This window comes from Podarcis filfolensis, assembly GCF_964270895.1.
Source record: "Podarcis filfolensis genome assembly, chromosome: 10".
Classification (NCBI taxonomy): domain Eukaryota; kingdom Metazoa; phylum Chordata; class Lepidosauria; order Squamata; family Lacertidae; genus Podarcis; species Podarcis filfolensis.
Genome location: NC_139612.1, coordinates 46,522,338 through 46,541,645, shown reverse-complemented (window position 1 = coordinate 46,541,645; position 19,308 = coordinate 46,522,338). Strand labels below are relative to the sequence as shown.

At 43.8% G+C, this 19,308-nt stretch overlaps 1 protein-coding gene across 7 annotated transcripts in view; it reads right to left on the bottom strand.

The window, feature by feature from the left end:
* Nucleotides 1–14,286, bottom strand: part of CSNK1E (casein kinase 1 epsilon) — a 50,869-nt gene extending 36,583 nt beyond the window's left edge. The window contains exons 1-2 of one of the 7 annotated variants that reach the window (XR_014539113.1): nucleotides 5,844–6,093; nucleotides 1,602–1,689 (exon numbers count right to left, since the gene is read on the bottom strand). Coding sequence is in view for 6 of the 7 variants with exons in the window: in XM_083573954.1 (XP_083430080.1) it covers nucleotides 1,602–1,677 (76 nt within the window). In the remaining variant the exon portion in view is untranslated. Of the gene's footprint in view, nucleotides 1–1,601; nucleotides 1,690–5,547; nucleotides 5,573–5,843; nucleotides 6,171–13,915; nucleotides 14,063–14,101 lie in introns of those variants that run through there. The other 6 variants (XM_083573954.1, XM_083573958.1, XM_083573956.1 and 3 more) reach the window with 6 other exon arrangements.
* Nucleotides 14,287–19,308: the final 5,022 nt, after the last annotated feature.

Sequence of the window (19,308 nt, the reverse complement as noted above, 5' to 3'; positions counted from 1 at the left end):
GTACTTAACCCGAGGTACCACTGTATAGGAGGAGGAATCCTGAAGACCCTTTGTCATAACCTTGCAAGCATACGCTACACCAGGGATGTGCAACACAGCAGTGTGACAAAGCACGTTTTGTCACACAAGCCAGTTTTCCCAAGAGCAGCCAGCTTAATAGCCTAGTTGCCACAAGCTAGCAAAAAGGGCTTCCCAATTAGGGAACAAACGTACGCAACATAGCGTAACACCTACAGTCCTGAACTGGGTGCCCCCACCGTCAAAGGGGACAGGTGAGCTGAGACTAAGGGCAGGGCTCATTTTCTGCAGGAAGACCCACATTTGACACTCGGCCTTCTATTTTTTAGGTGTCAAGTCCCAGTATACTCTCACAACTATTCGGCCACTAACATGCCCTTGATGTTTGTTGCCTGCCTATTTTGCTGCTGCCATTTCCATTGTTGTGTGGTGTGTCTGTTAACCGATTGCTTTGGATTATAAGCTGTCCTGAATACCTTGCAGTAGAAAGGTTACGTGGATATAAAGGTTTTTAAAACAAGGTTACCTGAAAACTGCCTGCCCATATACACAGACCTGCTAGATTTCTTTATCTGAGGACTCCTTACCAGTAGCACCATGTCTTATGGACCATCATTTGGTAGCGACAGCACTACCCTGGCACTCTTCCTTCTGCCATATGCGTTGCCTTTTCTTTTCTTTTAGACATCTTTTTAAAGACCTATTTCATTTGCCCTAGCTTTGCTAGACATGGCGCTACCAGCAAGGACTCTGATCTAAGTAATCCATCAGATTGTTGAAAGCTGAAACCTGTACCAACTATTTTGACTTTACCATTATTACGATAATGTGGGGATTAAAGAAAACATTGTTGCTTTTATATATCATGTTTTATACACTGCTTGAATACTTTTATATTCAGTTGGTTACAAATGTTCATAAAATAACAAACATGTACTTTATATACAAAATCCAAAAAACAGATACAAGATTTTATAGCACCTTTCCCCAACTAGATGTCCTCTAGATGTTGTTGGACAACCTCAATTATCCCCGATCATTGACAACTCTGACTGACTGATGAAAGTTGAAGTCCAGAACATCTGGAAAGCACCAGGTTGGGTCAGACTGTTATACAGTGCTGAACATATTGAGGCTTGAGAACTTCTACCACCATCTTTGTTAATGAATACAGGCGGTGACTATTTTAGGTGTGTCCAATTGTCACAATCGTCAATGCATGGTCCTTTTGGACCCAGAAGAGGGGTAAAGGGGGCACATTTATATGCGCTCCACCAACACAAATGAAGGCCAGGAACAGAAGCCCTGTGAGAAATGCTTGCTGCCTTTACAGTAGTACAGAAATCTTACCACACCTCAATTTTTTAAAATAGTATGAATTCCAGGCGTCAGATAAAAAGAGCATGTGTCCCCCCCCCCCCCGGTCTCTGTCTAAAGGAGTTGTTTTTCCTCTGGCCCTTAGCCTCCTTAGTTAAGAGAATACAAGGCTGAAGAAACACATAAGAACCAACACACACCAGCTCACTATTCCAAAATGTTCTAAGCTATTAGAAGATGCATTCCTACAGTTAGGACAAACTCACCCAAATAAATATCTCCAAAGGATCCACTACCGATTTTTCTTCCCAGCCGATACTTGTTCCCCACTCGAAGCTCCATGATTCAGTTGCTCTGGGAATAAAACAGAGGACATACAGGGTAAGATTAGAAAGATGACCTAAGTCAACACATTCAGCTACCATATGAGGGGCCCAATATTTATTCCTGGTGTGGGGAACTCCCCATCAACCCTGGTCACTGGCTATGCTTGCTATAAGTGATGAGAGTTCAGCAACATCAGGAGGTTCCTACCCCTGGTTTATTTCTTCTTCAATTAAAGTTTTTGGGTCCAGTTTTGCTGCCTAAACCCTTGGGGCTCTCTCACTGTCATAGTAAAACCTTCAATTTAGAAAACAGTAGTCTGATATTTCTTAACAGGTTTTTTTCCAGGCTGGGGGGCATTCAGAAGATGTGGTGAAGTAACAGTTCAACCAAACCAGTCACCTAAAGTAACCTTGACTGCAAGGCCAACTTTGGCTGCAACGTTACCTTAGAAAAAAGCCTCAGTGAGACAGACTTGAACATAAAACACACTTGGAACCAGGATGTGGGTCTCTGGCTAAAACAAAATGTATAGCAAAGAACTTTATGGTGGAGAAAGTGAACCCATCTCAAGGACAAGCCAGAACCCTACACCTGGCATGTGTTCCAATGAACTGGGATTTGGGGCTCACAACATTTCTACTCTGCTTCGCTTTCCTTCTGGGCAGTAGCATGGTAGTACAGGACAAATTCCTCAGTCACATAGTTCACAACCAGTTACTGGGCCCAAGGTGCACATCTGCATGCCACATTTGACACCAGGCACACCATATGTTTCCACACATCACGCTCATGAACAGGAGAGATCCATCCAAACCCCAGCACTACCACCTTCACTTCAGCCATGCATGCCAACTTCTTCCTTTAGGCCTGTGCCAAATGTTGTTCTGGAGACTCCCAGCAATATCCTCTCCCAGAAGACCACCATCTTGTGTTTCTCCTGTCTCCTCCTGCCCGCCCCACCACTGTTCCAGTAACGTGGATCTGTTTGAAAGACTGTGGCTCTTTTTAAAGGATGCTGCTGTATGGTTAATTTATGTAATGCATATTTATTAATGTACTGTATGCAGGCTTTGCTCTCCTGGGTGGGTAGGCTGCTTGAAAGAACAGGCAAGGATTAAGCAGACAGGGGGTCCTTTCGCTTGATGGAGTCTACAGCTTCCTTTCTGCTGCACCCCAAGGTCTACAATATGCCAGAATAAGCAAAGTAAAGCGGAGTTCTAGTCATATCCAAACTAATCATGTACTGCAAAAAGAGAAGTGGTGGAGCTTAAAGGCACACATTTCACTGTAAGCTTTAACAGGGCATCATGAACCCTAAATACCCAGTTCCAATTACTCAAAGCACAACAGAAGGCAGAGTCTCCTGCTAAAACATGTACCCAAGCATGCAGGATTGTTAATCTGCAAGGACTACAGAGTTATTCTCTTGTCTTAAAATTCAAGCAGAATACACAGCTCAAGTACAGCCCTGGGGAACAAACAGGAATCAAGAGGTTATATTCGAGCAAGAAGATAGGATTGATCCCTTCCACTACCCCAATTAAACTAGGAATGTAACTGCATATACATTTGACTCATACTCTAACTTGTTCTCCATACAAGATAAGTTTTTTTTTATTCCTATAAACACTGGTGACACACGAACCGGAAGGAGCCAGCAGTTTTCAGAAGTTACTCTGGAGATGCTTGATCCCTAAAGGTTAGGAGTTTCCTAGGTTTCTCTGCCAGCTCTCTTCAACACATAACCCAAGAGTACAGACAGAAGTAGGGACCAGCGTATCAGCAGCTAGTAACCCATAAGCAAGCAGGGGCCCAGCTGCTCACTGTGGTTTGCAGTTAGTTGTGACCTTTTAACTTCCTGCAAGAACATTAGGGCTTAATTCGGAAGTGCCCCACACAGCTTTACAGCTGACTGGCCTTCAAACTCATCTTCTAAAAAAGCAGTTGTTGTTTGGGGGGGCGGAGACAAAGAATGAGATCTCCCAATTTCCCTTTCATAAAGATAATAATGAAGCACACACCTAAGTACCTCCAGCTTCATCAGACTTGCTTCCTAGTAAGCATGCATATGATTGAAACATTAATAAGGCAAGCAATGCTTTGGACAGAGGGTTCGGAGAAGGCAGCAAGAGCCGTTCATGCCAAGGGCAACAACAAATCAACCAGTCACCTTAGGAACTGCTTCCAGGTGCTGGGGATGGGAACACTTACCCACCCACCCTGCTGCCACATCAGTTTCTCTCCAAACTCTCAGGCCTTCACCTCCTCTATCCAGAGAGACAGAAAGGAATTAAGCCAGCTCTATGGCCTTCCTCAAACTAGAGCAACAGCCCTAGGCAGTCAAGATGCCAGCCAAGAATTCCCTCTTCATGAAACTAGAAAGACTCCCACACACTCTAATGCATATACTCTGCATGAGTGGATGCTTATACTATATTAATAGCCACTTCTATCTCTCTCCCTCTTTCTTTCTCTCTCACACACACACATTCTAGAAAGCTGTATTCGAATCAGCAACACACACAAACCTACTCTACATTATGTAAATGCAATCATATAATAAAAATATGTGTGCAAACACACAGCAGGCCCCACACATCTAGCATTCAGCACTTTACAGTACAGCATAGGCAACCCCCCCAAGCAATTATTGTAAACAAGAGGACTTCCATACCAGCTTTACTTGATTTGCTAGAAATCAAGGATGAATCGAGGACCACAGTAGGCCACACTGTGCCAGAGCTGACCAGATATATAATGGATGCTTCTGGGTTTGGAGAATTGGGGGGGGGGGGTATTCCATATCAGCTTCAAAGGATTGGGGGAACAGGAGTGTGCACATAAATATAGCAATACTTTTCTAAAAAGCAATGTGCCACAACAGAGATATTTGCTTCCTTCTCTCTTTCCTCTCCATTTCCCTTCAGAGCAGTTACCAAAAAAGAAAAGGAGCTAAAGAAGGCAGATCAACCACACACAACAAATGCAAGCATTAAAAGGAGATAAAAACTGATAAGATCATCTCATCACTCAGCCACAAGTATAACTTAAAATTAAATCACCCTCTTCCAGCGCCAGAAGCATCTTATAAAATAGGGAGGGGGGAGAATAATGCAGCGAGGAATGAGAATTAGGCAGCAGAAATAGCAGCAAAACTTCTATTTACTATACAATCCTCATTACAAATCCCTGAGCTGGTACAAAGAAGCAACATTTCAGAAAAAGATGTGGGGGTGGGTGAGATCTTGCCCCCCTCTGCACCCCCCTCCCTACAATACCGAACCTTCCCAGTACACAAAAGGAGATAGTGATTTACAATAACAGCCACTTCCTCCCCCTCCACCTCACAATACCCACCCTATTTGTCAAATATAACATTTTTAGAAATTCAACAGTGTTTACTATTGGTGTCCCCCCCACCCCACCCCAAAAAAAACCCTCACAAACAGCCAAAGGTTGGAGCCAAGGGGGGGAGAGAGGAGAAATGAGAGATACCCGTTACTCACTACCAATTGTTTGTGAAGCCATACACAGATGTTAAGTATAGGAAACGAAAAGGGAGAAAGGGGGGGGGGGGAGAAGCAGCAGCAATCACCCCCTCCTCTCAAAAACAAACAAACACACACACACACTGACTTGGACATTAGGTTGAGCCTAACACTCAGTAAGTAAAATTTAAATATATATATAAAGTCAGTGGAGCCATTTCTGCATGTAGACAGCAAATGGGGGGGGGGGGGAGAGGAACGGGGGGGGGAGCGACACAGGAGCCCCTCAATGTGTCCTTCCGAAAGTGAAGCTGGGAAAGGGGGGGGGGAGAAAGATGCCTGCATAATCCTTTGTCTCCGTCAAAAATTAAAACACACACACAGAGAGAAAACGAGCCTTTTGTTGTCGTCCCCCCGTTTCGGTTACAGCTTCCTCCTTCGCCTGTCACCAAATTCCACGGGGGGGGCCCCAGCCCTATGCCAGCCCAGCCTTGTGTGCGCCGTGTTGTGTAAGTGTGCGTTGTGTTGTGTATGTGTGCGTTGTGTGCTGTGTGTGAGCGAGCGAGAGCCTCTTCCCCCTCCCCCCCCCGCCGCCTTATCCTCCTCTCTCAGCAGAAAAACAAAGGGACGGAGGGGCCGCCTTTCCCCCCGGATTTGCACCCCAAAACCTGCCCGGATCCCCACAATATTCACCCCGCCTGGAAGGAGCCTGTCTGCCGCTTCTGCTCCCGGGGCTGTCAGGGAGGAAAGGCGCCGGGGAAGGAAGGATGACGGAGGATTGGGAAAGGCGGCCGTAGCCAGCTCTGAGCGCCGCCGCTTCCTCCTTCTCTGCGCTCTGCCTGCTCAGCTGCCTCCCTCCTTCCCCTCCAGCCTCCCTCGGTGTGTGTACAGCCGAGGCTCTCGCTCATTGAGTTTCCATTGAGTCTCAGGGCCAAACCCACTGATGTCATCCTACAAAGCCCTGGGCCCTCCCTCGGAGGTTTAAAGGGGCAGCGGCTTGTTTTTGTTGGTTCTTGCTTTGCGAGGGCTTCCTGGTCGCCCACGCTGGCAACCGCTTTTTTTGAGGCGGTGGGGGGGGGAATACACGCGCGGGGGACGGGGGTTCTGAAATGACACGCTACCCATCCCAAAAAATATGTACCGGCGCAATTTTGTGCAAACTGTTAGCAGCTGTCTAGCTCACACCTGCACCGCAGTGCATCGCTATCGCGTTGCGCGGAATCCAGAAGAACGGGCGCCAAATGCCTCTCGTCGGGGTAAACGAAAAGGCGCCCATTGCTCGGCTCAGGACAAGAGAGGCTGCAAGCTTCTGCACATATTAAGGTGGAGGGGGAGCTGAGTTCATCCTAACTTTCTGGGTAGGCGTCCAACGCATCCAGCTCTGTTGCACAGCTCAAAGCTTTTTAGTAAATCAATAATCCACAGACAGATAAACCCCTCAAGATCAGAAAAGTTATATTTTGCGCACTCTGGACAAAGGGCTGAGATGTGGGAGCTTATAGTCCTAAAGCCTGTAGTGAGTGCATTAGCAGCCAAATCTTTCACACGATTTCTTTTTGTAAATCACATTAAGCCTTCCTACCAAGCCAAACATGCGCAGGATCCAGCTGGAAATATCCCTCTGACAACAAAGGGCAGTGTTCAGTAGGGCAGCATCTGCACTGCATGCAGAAGGTCCCAGGATCAACCCTCTGCATCTCCAGGGGGTAGGGACCCATGTCTGAAACCCTGGAGAACTGCTACCTGTCAGCATAGGCCATCCATGCTGAGCTGCAAAGACCAAAGGCCTCTTTGTTGTTGTTGTTGAGTCGTTCAGTCGTGTCCGACACTTCGTGACCCCATGGACCAGAGCACGCCAGGCACTCCTGTCTTCCACTGCCTCCCGCAGTTTAGTCAAACTCATGCTGGTAGCTTCGAGAACACTGTCCAACCATCTCATCCTCTGTCGTCCCCTTCTCCTTGTGCCCTCCATCTTTCCCAACATCAGGGTCTTTTCCAGGGAGTCTTCTCTTCTCATGAGGTGGCCAAAGTATTGGAGCCTCAGCTTCACGATCTGTCCTTCCAGTGAGCACTCAGGGCTGATTTCCTTAAGAATGGAGAGGTTTGATCTTCTTGCAGTCCATTGGACTCTCAAGAGTCTCCTCCAGCACCATAATTCAAAAGCATCAATTCTTTGGCAATCAGCCTTCTTTATGGTCCAGCTCTCACTTCCATACATCACTACTGGGAAAACCATAGCTTTTACTATACGGACCTTTGTTGGCAAGGTGATGTCTCTACTTTTTTTAAAGGCCTCTAACACAGTGTAAAGCAGCCTCCTGTGTTTCCTAAAATCTCAAGATTGTGGCTTGCTTTGCATAACATCCAGCCTGTATTCTGGAGAATGTGAGATGTTTCTTTCAAGTCTCCACACCAAAATATTTTTAACACTCATTACAATATTTATTTGCTTTTGTTTACTTATTGGACCCCGAACCATTTGCAAGTGCTTGTTCTCAGACATGTCTGTGCAGCCATCATGTGCTGTCTGAGGCAGTTGCTTCAATCTGCCTCATGGTGCTGGGCGGAACATCCCAAGAAACTCGCTTAGGAATGGGCTGTATGCTTGTCTTGAAAACTCAGCTTAAAGTCAAACACAAAATCCAAACCATAAACATTTCAGGCTGTCATTTGCATTGCCTGTAGAATGGCTTTTCCTCTCCCCCATATCTTCCAGCCAATAGTTTTATCAAACAAAATTTACTTGATTTGAACCATTAGTCTTTGGATCATTCATATACATACCTATATATGAATGTTCTGAAATGGTTCACATTTCTCTGGATGCGTTTGATCAAAGGTCACAAGGCAAGCAATGACTACTACTTCCTGAATATTGTGGATCCAATTCTGTGAAATCCCCCACCCAGCTGATATCAGACAGGCCCTCTCCCTGTTGAACTTCCGGCACTTAATTTCAGCAGGCAATTTAAGTTTTATGATTTTTGTTGTCTTTAACTGATTTCACAGTATCTTTATTGTATCTTTCATAACCTTACTATACACCACTTGGGGATTATGGTCACATCCATACCATACATTTCCCAAAGACTCCTGGGAACTGTAGTTTGTTAAAGGTGCTGGGAGTTGTAGCTCTGTGAGGGGCAAGTTGCCCCAGGATTCTTTGGGGGGAAACATGTACTTTAAGTGTGCTTTAAATGTATGGTGTTGATGTGACCTCTCCATTAACAAAAGTAGAGCAGATAAAAAGGTTGGTAGCATCTATCATCAAATAATTGCACAATACGGCAATTGTATGCTCTCATACAGCAATTGCCCTGGTTAGGGCCATTAGACATCCTTGTCCTGCTTAACTGGAGGTGCTGAGTAGCTTTCTAGAACACAGCCTCTCTCAGCTTAGTCACTCCAATTCTAGCTCCGCCATCCTTCCAAACCAAGGAGTGTGTATGTATGCTCATGTAATTCAGCTGAGGTGCCCAACCCTTGTTCCCTTTCCCTAAGCATCTGGGAGTGGCTGCAGTCTGTGGTAGCCAGAGGAAGCCAATGTGGCAGAGTAGTGTCAGACTAGGACCTGGGATTGGGAGGGGAGCCATGTAGGTCACCTTGCGCTCCCTCGAGAAAAAGGTAGGATATAAATGCAATCAATCAATGGCCAAAGTAGGATTCCTACAAAAAAACCAACAGCCAGTGAAGACACAAAGCTTGGTCTGGATTCAGCAAGCCCTGTTACCTGTGGCTAATAATTTGTCTGGTGACAAAACTCAACCTGGGTCTCTAATGTGTATGTGTGTTAATACAGTGAGGATTCCACAATGGTGTCCTTGTAGCCACACAAAAATTAAATTAGCAAATTTATAAAACTACACTTGAAGTTCAAAGTGGATAGAGGGAAGTTCTCCCTCTGTCAAGGACCCGCTTCATGTGTTATACATGTGAAAATAGCTTCACACAATGGCTGTAAAGCCACCTGTCAACGATGCTGCTGCATCACCCTGTGTTGCGAATCCTGCACTAGACAAGAGGCTGGACTTGCTAGATAACTTCAAAGGTTAGAATCTATGATTCTAGCTGATTGACAGTGGCTACTGGACAGACAAAGGCTTTACTCACACTGTTTCCCAGTGTTTATTTTGTTTCCCAAATTATTAATTTCCACAGTATATTTGAGCTTTCCCACAGTGTAAAAACCACTTGGGGAAATATAGTACTGTAGAAGGTTTAGCACCCACCCATTTCCTTGTTATTTACATATGGTTTTTCTTTCTTTCTGTAAGCAAATTACATGGGCACGAATATTAAACTTGCACTATATTCTGCTATATTTCCAGAAGTGGCTTTTATGTGGTGTGACAGTTCAGCTGTAACACAAAAATTAACTAGTTAGGGAAACATCAGGCCAATGGAATAAACTGTGGTGTGAATGCAGCCAAAAAAGGGGTATTTTTTTTTAACACACAATTCATAATTAATGCCTCGAAGTCACTGCCACAAGGATGTGGTCATGGCCAGTAGCTTTGATGACTTTAAAGGGGATTTGACAAATTCATGGAGGATATGTCAAGGCTGATAGTCAAGCTATATATGTACATTTGTATGCAGCTTTTCCATATAAATATATGCTGAAAGTGACTCACAACAGAACAAAAATGCAGAACAAGATATCATTACAGTAACAAAAGACTAAGATGACATTCACACCAGACATTTCAAACACAGTCAAGACTCAAGACACATCGCTTTCCCCGTGGAATCCTAGGAGCTGTAGTCAAACCTCTTGCAGAGCTTAATTTCCTAGCACCTCTAGGAAACTAAGAGTCCCAAGATTCTCTGGGAAAGCTCTGAGCTTTCAGTGTGTGAAGTGGATGTGACCCATATCATTTTGTGACATAACATGACAATCCAACAAATAACTCATGTTAAAGACATCATAAAACCAACTATCCACCAGTGGCTAATATGGGGATATTTTGGTTGCCCTGTTACATCTGGAACAATTCCAGACTTCTTCACAGCGCTTTGCATTAGTTTTCTGGGCAACAGAAAACTGAGGTGACAAGTATGTCATGTGTTGACAAAGCTCTAAGAGTCCACTTGGATTTCTTTTACTCAGCTTTACGCTTTTTAAGCAGAGAAAGAAGATTCTTGAGGAATTTGAAAATATCTACAAGCAGGATCTGTTATCAGCACCCAGAACCCCTCATTGGTTGGCTTGTATGCAAGCTAAGCTGGCCTCAGACAAAATTAATGACAGCCACACCTACAGGAAAGTAATGCTGCAACAATTTACTCTGTCACCTCCCAATGTTCCTAGGCACCTTTCACCCATGGGAGCATAGCAGCTCACACAAACTCCAGAAACCCATCTGTTATTAATTTGTGCAACACGTTCATCTAACCAGTGGAGTCTGCGGAATTGTGTAAATGTGTCAGGATTGCTCTAGGCAAAGTTTAGGATATATTGACCAGACCACAACAAGTTAACTGACAAACGCTAGCCATTGGCATGGCTAGACGGAGAAGGCTATGCATTAGAAGATTTTGGCAGAAAGGCAAGGAAAAGTGCATTTCCCCCCACCCATAGACTTCCCCACTCTTTTTTACCATATGGTTTCATTTTACTTCAAAATTATGATTTTCAGGTGCAAGCATTAGTTTTAGGGACTCACACTGTACCACAAGATTTGTCACTGTGCTCCACTTATATTTAACACAAAGACTTGCACAGCATTGAACAAAAGAAGCAAAAAGTTAGCAGTCTTGGATTGTCCCTCCAATTGCCTGTTGTCTTGTCCTTGGCCCGGAATAAACAGATATTTTTCTTTTATTTTTTTAATGGTAAGTTTGGACACTGTTACTTTTGTCTGCAAATTCCTTTCACAAGAAGCTAAATCTGACTCCTGCACCACTCTGTCTTAAGGTTTTGTGCTCCATGCCTTTTACTTTTAAAAAACTGGATCAATTTATTGAGGGATGTGTGGGGAAAAACACTGGGGAAAGGGATGGGATGTAGCTCAGTGGTAGCTGAACCTGTGCTTTGCATGCAGGAGATCACAGATTCAATGCACAGCATATCCAGGTGGGGCTGAAAGAGACCCTGTTTGAAATCCTGCACCGTCTTATGCAGCTATAAAATTATGCCTTTATTAATAGCTTTTTTTAAAAAAAAAACATTGCAGCCCTAGGCGTGTTTACTCAAGAGTAAGTGTCAATATGTTCAATGAGGCTCACTTTCTAGTAAGTGGGTTGCAGTGAACTAAGTTCTACTCAGAGTAAACCCACTGAAATTCATGGAGCCAAATGAATTGCAGCCAGTAATTTTATTGGGTCTACTGTGAATATAATTCGCCCATTGTGTTTAGGGTTTCAGTCTAAGGCTACAATGGTGTGTACACTTCTCAGGGAGTAACTGTCATTGAGCTAAATGGGAATCTGCTTCTGAGTAGACATGTATAAAACTGCACAATAACAGGCCCTAACTCAGAATTATGAGAGAAGGAAGCATGAAAAAGAATTCTTGAGGGACAAAATCAACATGAAATTCAACGTGATAAAAGGGCATTTTGGTGCACCCTTAAAATCTGAAACAGAATTGCAGTCTAACATCACTGTGTAAGCCTGACTTAGTAAGCTTAGGGCTAGTTAATGCATGTAGGGGTTAAGACCAATAATTTTATTTCTAGACTTAGCTAGATGATGCCCCTCACCTGGAAGGAAGTATCTCCCCTTGTTTGCTTTCCATCATCTGAGCTCACTAAGACATGACTTGTGTGAGCTTGTTCTTTACAAGCTCAGCCCCTGTCCTTAGAGCTATTTCACTATATTTTGTGTCCCAAGATTTCTGCCTGTGTATACTTGCTGCTGCATGGAATAACACATGAATCTGGTATTTGGAGTTTGTAAGTAAAGCATTTACATTTACTAAGGATGTGGTTTGTTCACTGCAATGGGGTAGAGAGGGGAAGTGCTGTAAGCAGCTAGAACAGGATATTTAAAAGGTCTAACAGCCTCCCATGCTTCACTGTGCTGTATAATTATGTGATTTTAAACTGCGGGGGAGGGGCGGTCTCTTGATGGGGAGTACGTTTAGCCTTGTGCTTTAGTCCTACGGATCCAGCCAATTGTTTTATTATTTACCCCACACAGGTGATCTATATCTATTTCCACCCCATAATTCCAACACGTGGCCTGCACTTCAGGAGTGGCAGACTGGATGCTGCTAATTATTAAGGGAATAAGGGTATAAGGCAGCATCTTACGCACCTATAAAATTATGTCTTTATTAAGATTGTGTGATTTTTTATAAACAAAAATAACATTGCAGTCCCAGGCATGTTTACTCAAGAGTAAATGTCAATATGTTCAATGACTGCTTCTAATGACATCACTTTTTGAAAGACACCATTATATCAATGTATGTGGAACTAAATAAGAGGCTTAGAACAGCAGTCAGGGAGAGAAACTTAAGAGACACAGAGGGAAGGCACAGGTTAAGGGAACAGCTACCGGGAAGTGATTCAGCACAGAAAGTATAGAAAGAGAGAGCAGGATGTTCAGAGAGAGTTAGGAGTTAAAGAAAGCTTGTTTAAATAAAGTTATTTGTTTCATAGTAGACCTTAATGATAATTAATACCACAATTCTATGAATCTACGATACAAATTTAACAAAGAAATGCTAAAAATACAATGCCTTTTCTGAAAGGTAAATTAAAAAGTGTTTTAGTGCTAGATTAGAGGAGAACAATTAACATGATGCTAAACTGGCTCATCTATCTAGTTTGTTATTGTGCACATCAAAACCCCATTTCTTCAAAAGGATGGAAAAGGAGCATCAAGGTGATCTACACCTGTAGAGATGTTGGACTACTGTTTTTTTAAGATCTAAAAGATAGAAAGAATATTGGGAGAGAGGGGACACACAAGAGGACAACCATGTGATTATGATGTCATGTTGATACCCCATAAAAAGTGACTGAACAAAGGATGCCTCCAAACCCAGTATTTTGTGGAAGAGATTCAAGTGTATACCAGGAAATTTGTGCAACTGAAGCAGATTAAATCATTCTGTTGCCCCTAGAACAGTCAATTCCCTTTTAAAAAATTATAATTGACTATTCGTAGTTAGGAAAGTGATGGGCAGTGCACTGAAAAGTATGCAGAATGAACAAATAATGAAGGGCAAATTGAATAAATGCCCCACAAGCAAATCAGAGTGACTATTCATTGTCATATAATCTCTCTGCAAATATATTGGAACAAATGCTCAGTAAAGACCAGATACAATCTGACATTCACAGAAACTTTGTGCAAGCAAGTAAGGGTGAATGCTCAAGACACGGGTTGTCTGGAAGAGTTCTGCTGTAAACGTCTAGTGGGGAAGCACCCCAGGCCAGTGAGGACTGCACTAATAGTGCACTATCCTATCTGAGTTGAAATTTATTATTCTTATTCTTATTACCATCATCATTTCTATACTGTTTTTACCCTCTGCCTTGAGGGACATCTTTTGTCTTTTGTGACAGAGACATGCCCACAATGTTACTCTATACAGCTTTATATTTGTAAGGGGGTAAAATCTCAAAGCTGCTTATAACTTACATAAACGTAAAAGTTCCACCAAACATAAAAGTTAACATTCCATCTCTTTCCACACCACCTACAGTTGGCTCATGGCCAAGCTGAGTGAGACTCAACTATCTCAGCTACCCAAGACCAATGACTTCTTGTCCTCTTAATCTTTCCATTTTAAAACCCGGCTTCTTAGCTACCTTTCTCCAGCCTTTTATCTTCTGCAATGAGGGCTTGGGGTTTCAAGTGTACTCTAGGTAGTCCTCAGAGGCTAGGAGAAAGCCAAGCTGTCAAGCAACCAGCAATGGACAACATTACCTGCCCCAGTCAATATTAAGTGGTGTCATAGAGGCTGAGTTTACATCAGTAGCTTAGGCCTCACTCACCTGACAAAATGGCTCTTCATTTGTGAGGAATCGGTGAGGTGGCCTCATTTCTGAAGATCTGAGCTCTTCCATCATAACAAAGGCCAAGCCGGGACTGGAACATCCCTAGTTCCTTAGTCAGAGCAAAGTTGTCTATTCCAGACTTTTCATATCATGGAGTCTCTCTGAGATAGAGCTCACAGCCCCCCCCCCTCCAGACTCCAAGTCACAATCACAATCCCTATGGCAACTGTCATACTTGGTGAATTTGTAGACATGAAGGTTAGGCAACAGTCAATAGATCTCTGCCTCATGGTTTGTCTGTGAATTAATGGATTTGGCCTCCACCCCACCTTCCTCTTGTCCTAGGCCCCCGCTTGAGAAATTTACTGAATTGTTTTATAGTTCTATCCTCCAAAATGTCACTGTGGTGAATCCTAGCATTTCAGTCAGTCAGCTATGTGGATCATCCCAAACAATGCTTTACCAAAGTGGAGCAACAAATAAATTGTCCTTCCAGCTGACATGGAATTCAAATATCTTTAAGATCTGGTCACATCAAAATCCCATAATACTGAAATCCCAGTTTCAGCATCTTAGCAATTCTCCTTAGGGCCTGCCTGCTGGGTTTTGATGGGTCATATGATCTAGAGACCAGCACCTTTTAATTCCATAACATCCAACTTCATATGCTGAATGCTCAAGTAAACTTGCCTTTTGAGTACAGTGGTACCTCGGGTTACATACGCTTCAGGTTACATACGCTTCAGGTTACAGACTCCACTAACCCAGAAATAGTACCTCGGGTTAAGAACTTTGCTTCAGAATGAGAACAGAAATCACGCGGCGGCGCGGCAGCAGCAGGAGGCCCCATTAGCTAAAGTGGTACTTCAGGTTAAGAACAGTTTCAGGTTAAGAACAGACCTCCGGAACGAATTAAGTACATAATCAGAGGTACCACTGTATGTGGACTATGTTGTCTCAGCACTGTTAAGAACAGTTTCAGGTTAAGAACAGACCTCCGGAACGAATTAAGTACATAATCAGAGGTACCACTGTATGTGGAATATGTTGTCTCAGCACTGCACAGCTGTGAATCATCAGAAAAAGGGAGTATTGCAGGTCAGGCCAACTTGGAGACTCAGAGGCATCCACAGTGACTGGGAAAATAAGCAGCAATTCACCAGTTTTCTCCCACTTAAACTTCTTATGCTGCTACCTTGAAGAAGTCCCTTTATGGAAGACCCCTTGTTCTTAAGGGAGCAAGAGTTTCATCCTCTGGTCACATACTTACCAGGAAGTTAGGATCTGAAGCAAAATGGAGACGGCAGTAGTGGAACTAGTCATAAAGTGAGCACTTTCTACCAAGTGTTTGTGGGTACCCCAGTGCTTTTCATCAGACCACGGGGTACCAGCAGAAGTATGCTGAGGAGTGTTACAGGAAAGGGCAATAGTTCGGAGGAAGAGCTTCTGTTTGTATGCAGAAAGTCCCACTTTTAGTACTTGGCATCTCTGAAACCCTAGGGCAAAAGTGGGGAACCTCCAGACCACGGGCCAGTACTGGGCTCATATTTGGCCCATGAGGCTATCTTCCCCAAACCATATCCATCTAGCCCCAGATATGCGGCGTGATCACAGGCAGAGGCACAGCTGGTAGATGCACAGCTGACAGTGCAAAATCTGGAACCTTAAAGTGTGCATTGGCAAGGTAGAGCAGGCGTCGGCTCCAGTGCCCATCACCTTTAAAACAGTGCACAAAGCTCTTTGCAAGCCAATCACCAAGTGTCAAATCACCCACATGCCAAATTTGGCCCCTCAGGCTAGGCTCTGCTAAGGATCTGACCCACAAGAGCCAAACGGTTTCCTCGGCTCTGCCATACACAATACTGAGCTGGGTGGGCCAATGATCTGTCTCAGTACAAGACAGCCTCCTATGAGGGCTGTCCAATAAAACAAAATGGCTCCTCTCGGACAAAGGAATTACAGAGGGATCCTGGAACCTGAAGCTGTTGAATTACAATTCATCAAGAGGTTCAGTTCCAATCACTTAAGGGCTGAACTGAGATAAAGTTTTTATAAATCAGTATTCACATGCTAATTAGCTGCCCAGGATGTCTATGTTATCACCGGCCACTGTTTTGTGAATTGCCATTGTTTAGCGCAATTATCATTGTCTGTACTTTCTGTGTTTCATTTCCCTTTGACCTGCTATTTGCAATGCCACCCCACCAACCTGTGTGTGCCTATAGATAAGCTTATATGCCATAATAAATGGGTTAGTCTTTAAGGTGCCTTAAGGCTTTCTGTTGCTTTTGCTGCAACAAACTGGCATGGCAACCCCTTTGGAAAATGTTTCTCCTATTCTGAATATAAGAAGAGCCCTCTTGGATCAGACCAGTGCCTGTCTAGTCCAGTATACTGTTCTAACCAGATGCCTATGGGAAGCCTGCAAGCGAGACATCACTAGCTCTCTCTTACACTTTGTTCCCCAGCAACTAGCATCTCAGTCATAGTGCCTCTGATTCTGGAGATACAGTCATCATCCCAGGAGCAGACAGTATAGTGGGGCAATGGCACTTACCTGACCTCCTGACAGCTGAGTCACTGCTGCTTACCAGGAAGGGACAAGACAAACACAAGGCAGTGGGGAGGCTGGCATGGTGTGAACGCATTGGTGGAGCCAACCTGTTGCTCCTGCTGGTGCATTTGCACTGCGCTGATCTTCCCTGCCACCTTGTTCTTCCTCACCCTGGTAAGCAGTAGCAACTCAAACATCAGGAGGTCAGGCAAGTGCTACTGACCCAGCACACAGTCCACTACTGAGTCATCATGAGTGTAGCCACTGATCACCTTATCCCTCCTGAATTTGTCTAATGCCCTTATAAAGCCATGCAAGTAAGTAGTGATTGTCACAACTTCTTGTGGAATTGAGTTCCATTGTTTAACTATACATTGTGTGAAAAAGTACGTCTGTCCCGAATCTCTCAACATTCAGCTTGGTTGGATGACCCCAAGTTCTAGGATTATGGAAGAGAGAAAAACTTATCCCTATAACTTTCTTCATACCATGAATAATTTTATACACCTCTGTCATGTCCCCCCACTTGTTCACAGTCGATCACACGTGCACCCCTGGATTATTTGAGGGCACTTGCTCCTAGGAACATGTGGATATAATTTCTGCCATCCTCCTAAATCCTTCCTCTAAAAGAAATGCACGCAAAATTATGTAACTGGGTCATCACGTCCACTGATAAATAAGCACCTTGGCAATTTCAGAGCTGTATCCCATAACAGGGACTCTTGGGACTCTTCTAGTGAATTTTTACACTTCTACCAACTAATATCAAAAAGTTGTGGGGGGAGGGGATACATCTCATGAATCTTCACTTCTGAAATAAGGTCTAGACAAAAATGGGAAGGAGAAACAGTATACACCAGCCATGATGTTAGACCCTTTAGGACTCTGAAGGGTTTTCAGTTTGCTTTATTGTCTTGATTCTGTCTGGGCTTCAAGGATAAGTGCTGGCAGAATGAAGGTTGAGTGCCTGTCAGCAGTAGTACACCTGTAGGATTAATTAACTGTGCTGGCTCCTGTCTATTGGCCTATTTCACCTGGCAGGTGATGTAACATCCCTCACACTATCCCAATAATGGCTTCTGGAACAGGTGTGAGGCATTTAGGATATCAGGCCAGCCAGCATGTAATCACTAAGGGTCTAATGTCTTGTTATAGATTGGGGGCAAACCCTAGAAATTAATAAATGCCAGGATTTTAATTAATTGGGATATGGATTTAAGTGCACAAGTGTGCCAGACAGGGAATTCCAGGAATTCCTGGGCTGGTTTATGCAAACCAGCCTGCCCAAGCTAGGACCATTAAGGGAACAATAGAAGGCTGTTGAGGATCATTGCCAATGGAAGAGAACTTACCCCTGCCCTGAGGTGTGAAGACAGGGGTTTGAAGGGTTGCCAAGGTGATGGGGTGCATTTTTGAGAAAGGGTTTCTGGGAAGAAGTAGGAGGATGAAAGAGCTGAGATCCATCTTAGAGGGGGAAGGTTGTCGTGCTGTAAGAGCTGGACTTCCTACATGCAGAATGAAGGTGTAAATAGGTGAATACACCATATTTCTTAAAGCACAACAGTCTCAGCCATGTCTTCTGTTCTCCAAAGGGACACAGACCCCGTGTGTGTGCCTGGGACCCCATGAGCTGGTAACAGTATATAACTCTCCCCGATGGGGTCTCTCACATTCAAGATTTGGTGTAGGCCATGACTTCTTGGGTGCCAGCTGGAGTTTCTCCGTTGTCATTCCTTGGAGCTCCTGATAAAAGAATGGGGAAGTATTTTATCGTCCTTATGCTGTGTTATTCTGGTTTCACCGCCTTTTATTCTGTACTGAAGCCTGGTACTTAATAAAAGCACCAACACTCTCCACTACTGTTACTGCCACTGAATCCAAAACAACTACAACATTGCATTTGGCAAAACAATAATGCATAAGGATATATAAATTTTGTATTTTCTCATTATGAAAATATAATGCCACATTTGGAATGTCACTCATGTTACATTTCAGAATGGCCAGAATGTTATAAGCCAGAAGAAGACTCTACTGCCTTTTCAGCAGCTGGGTCCAATTAAGACAGGCATGTTTTCCTCCCATGTCTTCTTAAGTAAACAAAATGAAGACTTGCTTTTAAAAATAATTATAATGGAAGGTGAGAATTTAGGGAAGGGACTTCAAATATCTGCAAAGTCTACTAATTGTAGCATATGTTTGGTTTTTTGTTGACATGGAGAATGTTCCATAATGTCACTGTGTAGACAGTAGAAGAAAGCCCCATTTTATTCCTACAGTCACGATGCTGTTATGATTTAAGTGAGACAGTAGTGCAAAACTGTATGTGCTGAGAGTGTTTGTTTTGTTTTCTTTTTTTGGTCACATTTGGCAAATAGTTCTTATTTGTTACTCTGAGGTATCAGGAATGTAGAAATGGCCCAGTTACAAAAGAATATAATGGTGGTGGGAAGGGAACAAAGGGTAAAGGGACCATTAGGTCCAGTTGCGGACAACTCTGGGTTTGCAGCGCTCATCTTGCTTTATTGGCCGAGGGAGCCGGCGTACAGCTTCCGAGTCATGTGGCCAGCATGACTAAGCCGCTTCTGGCGAACCAGAGCAGCACGCGGAAACGCCGTTTACCTTCCCGCTGGAGCGGTACCTATTT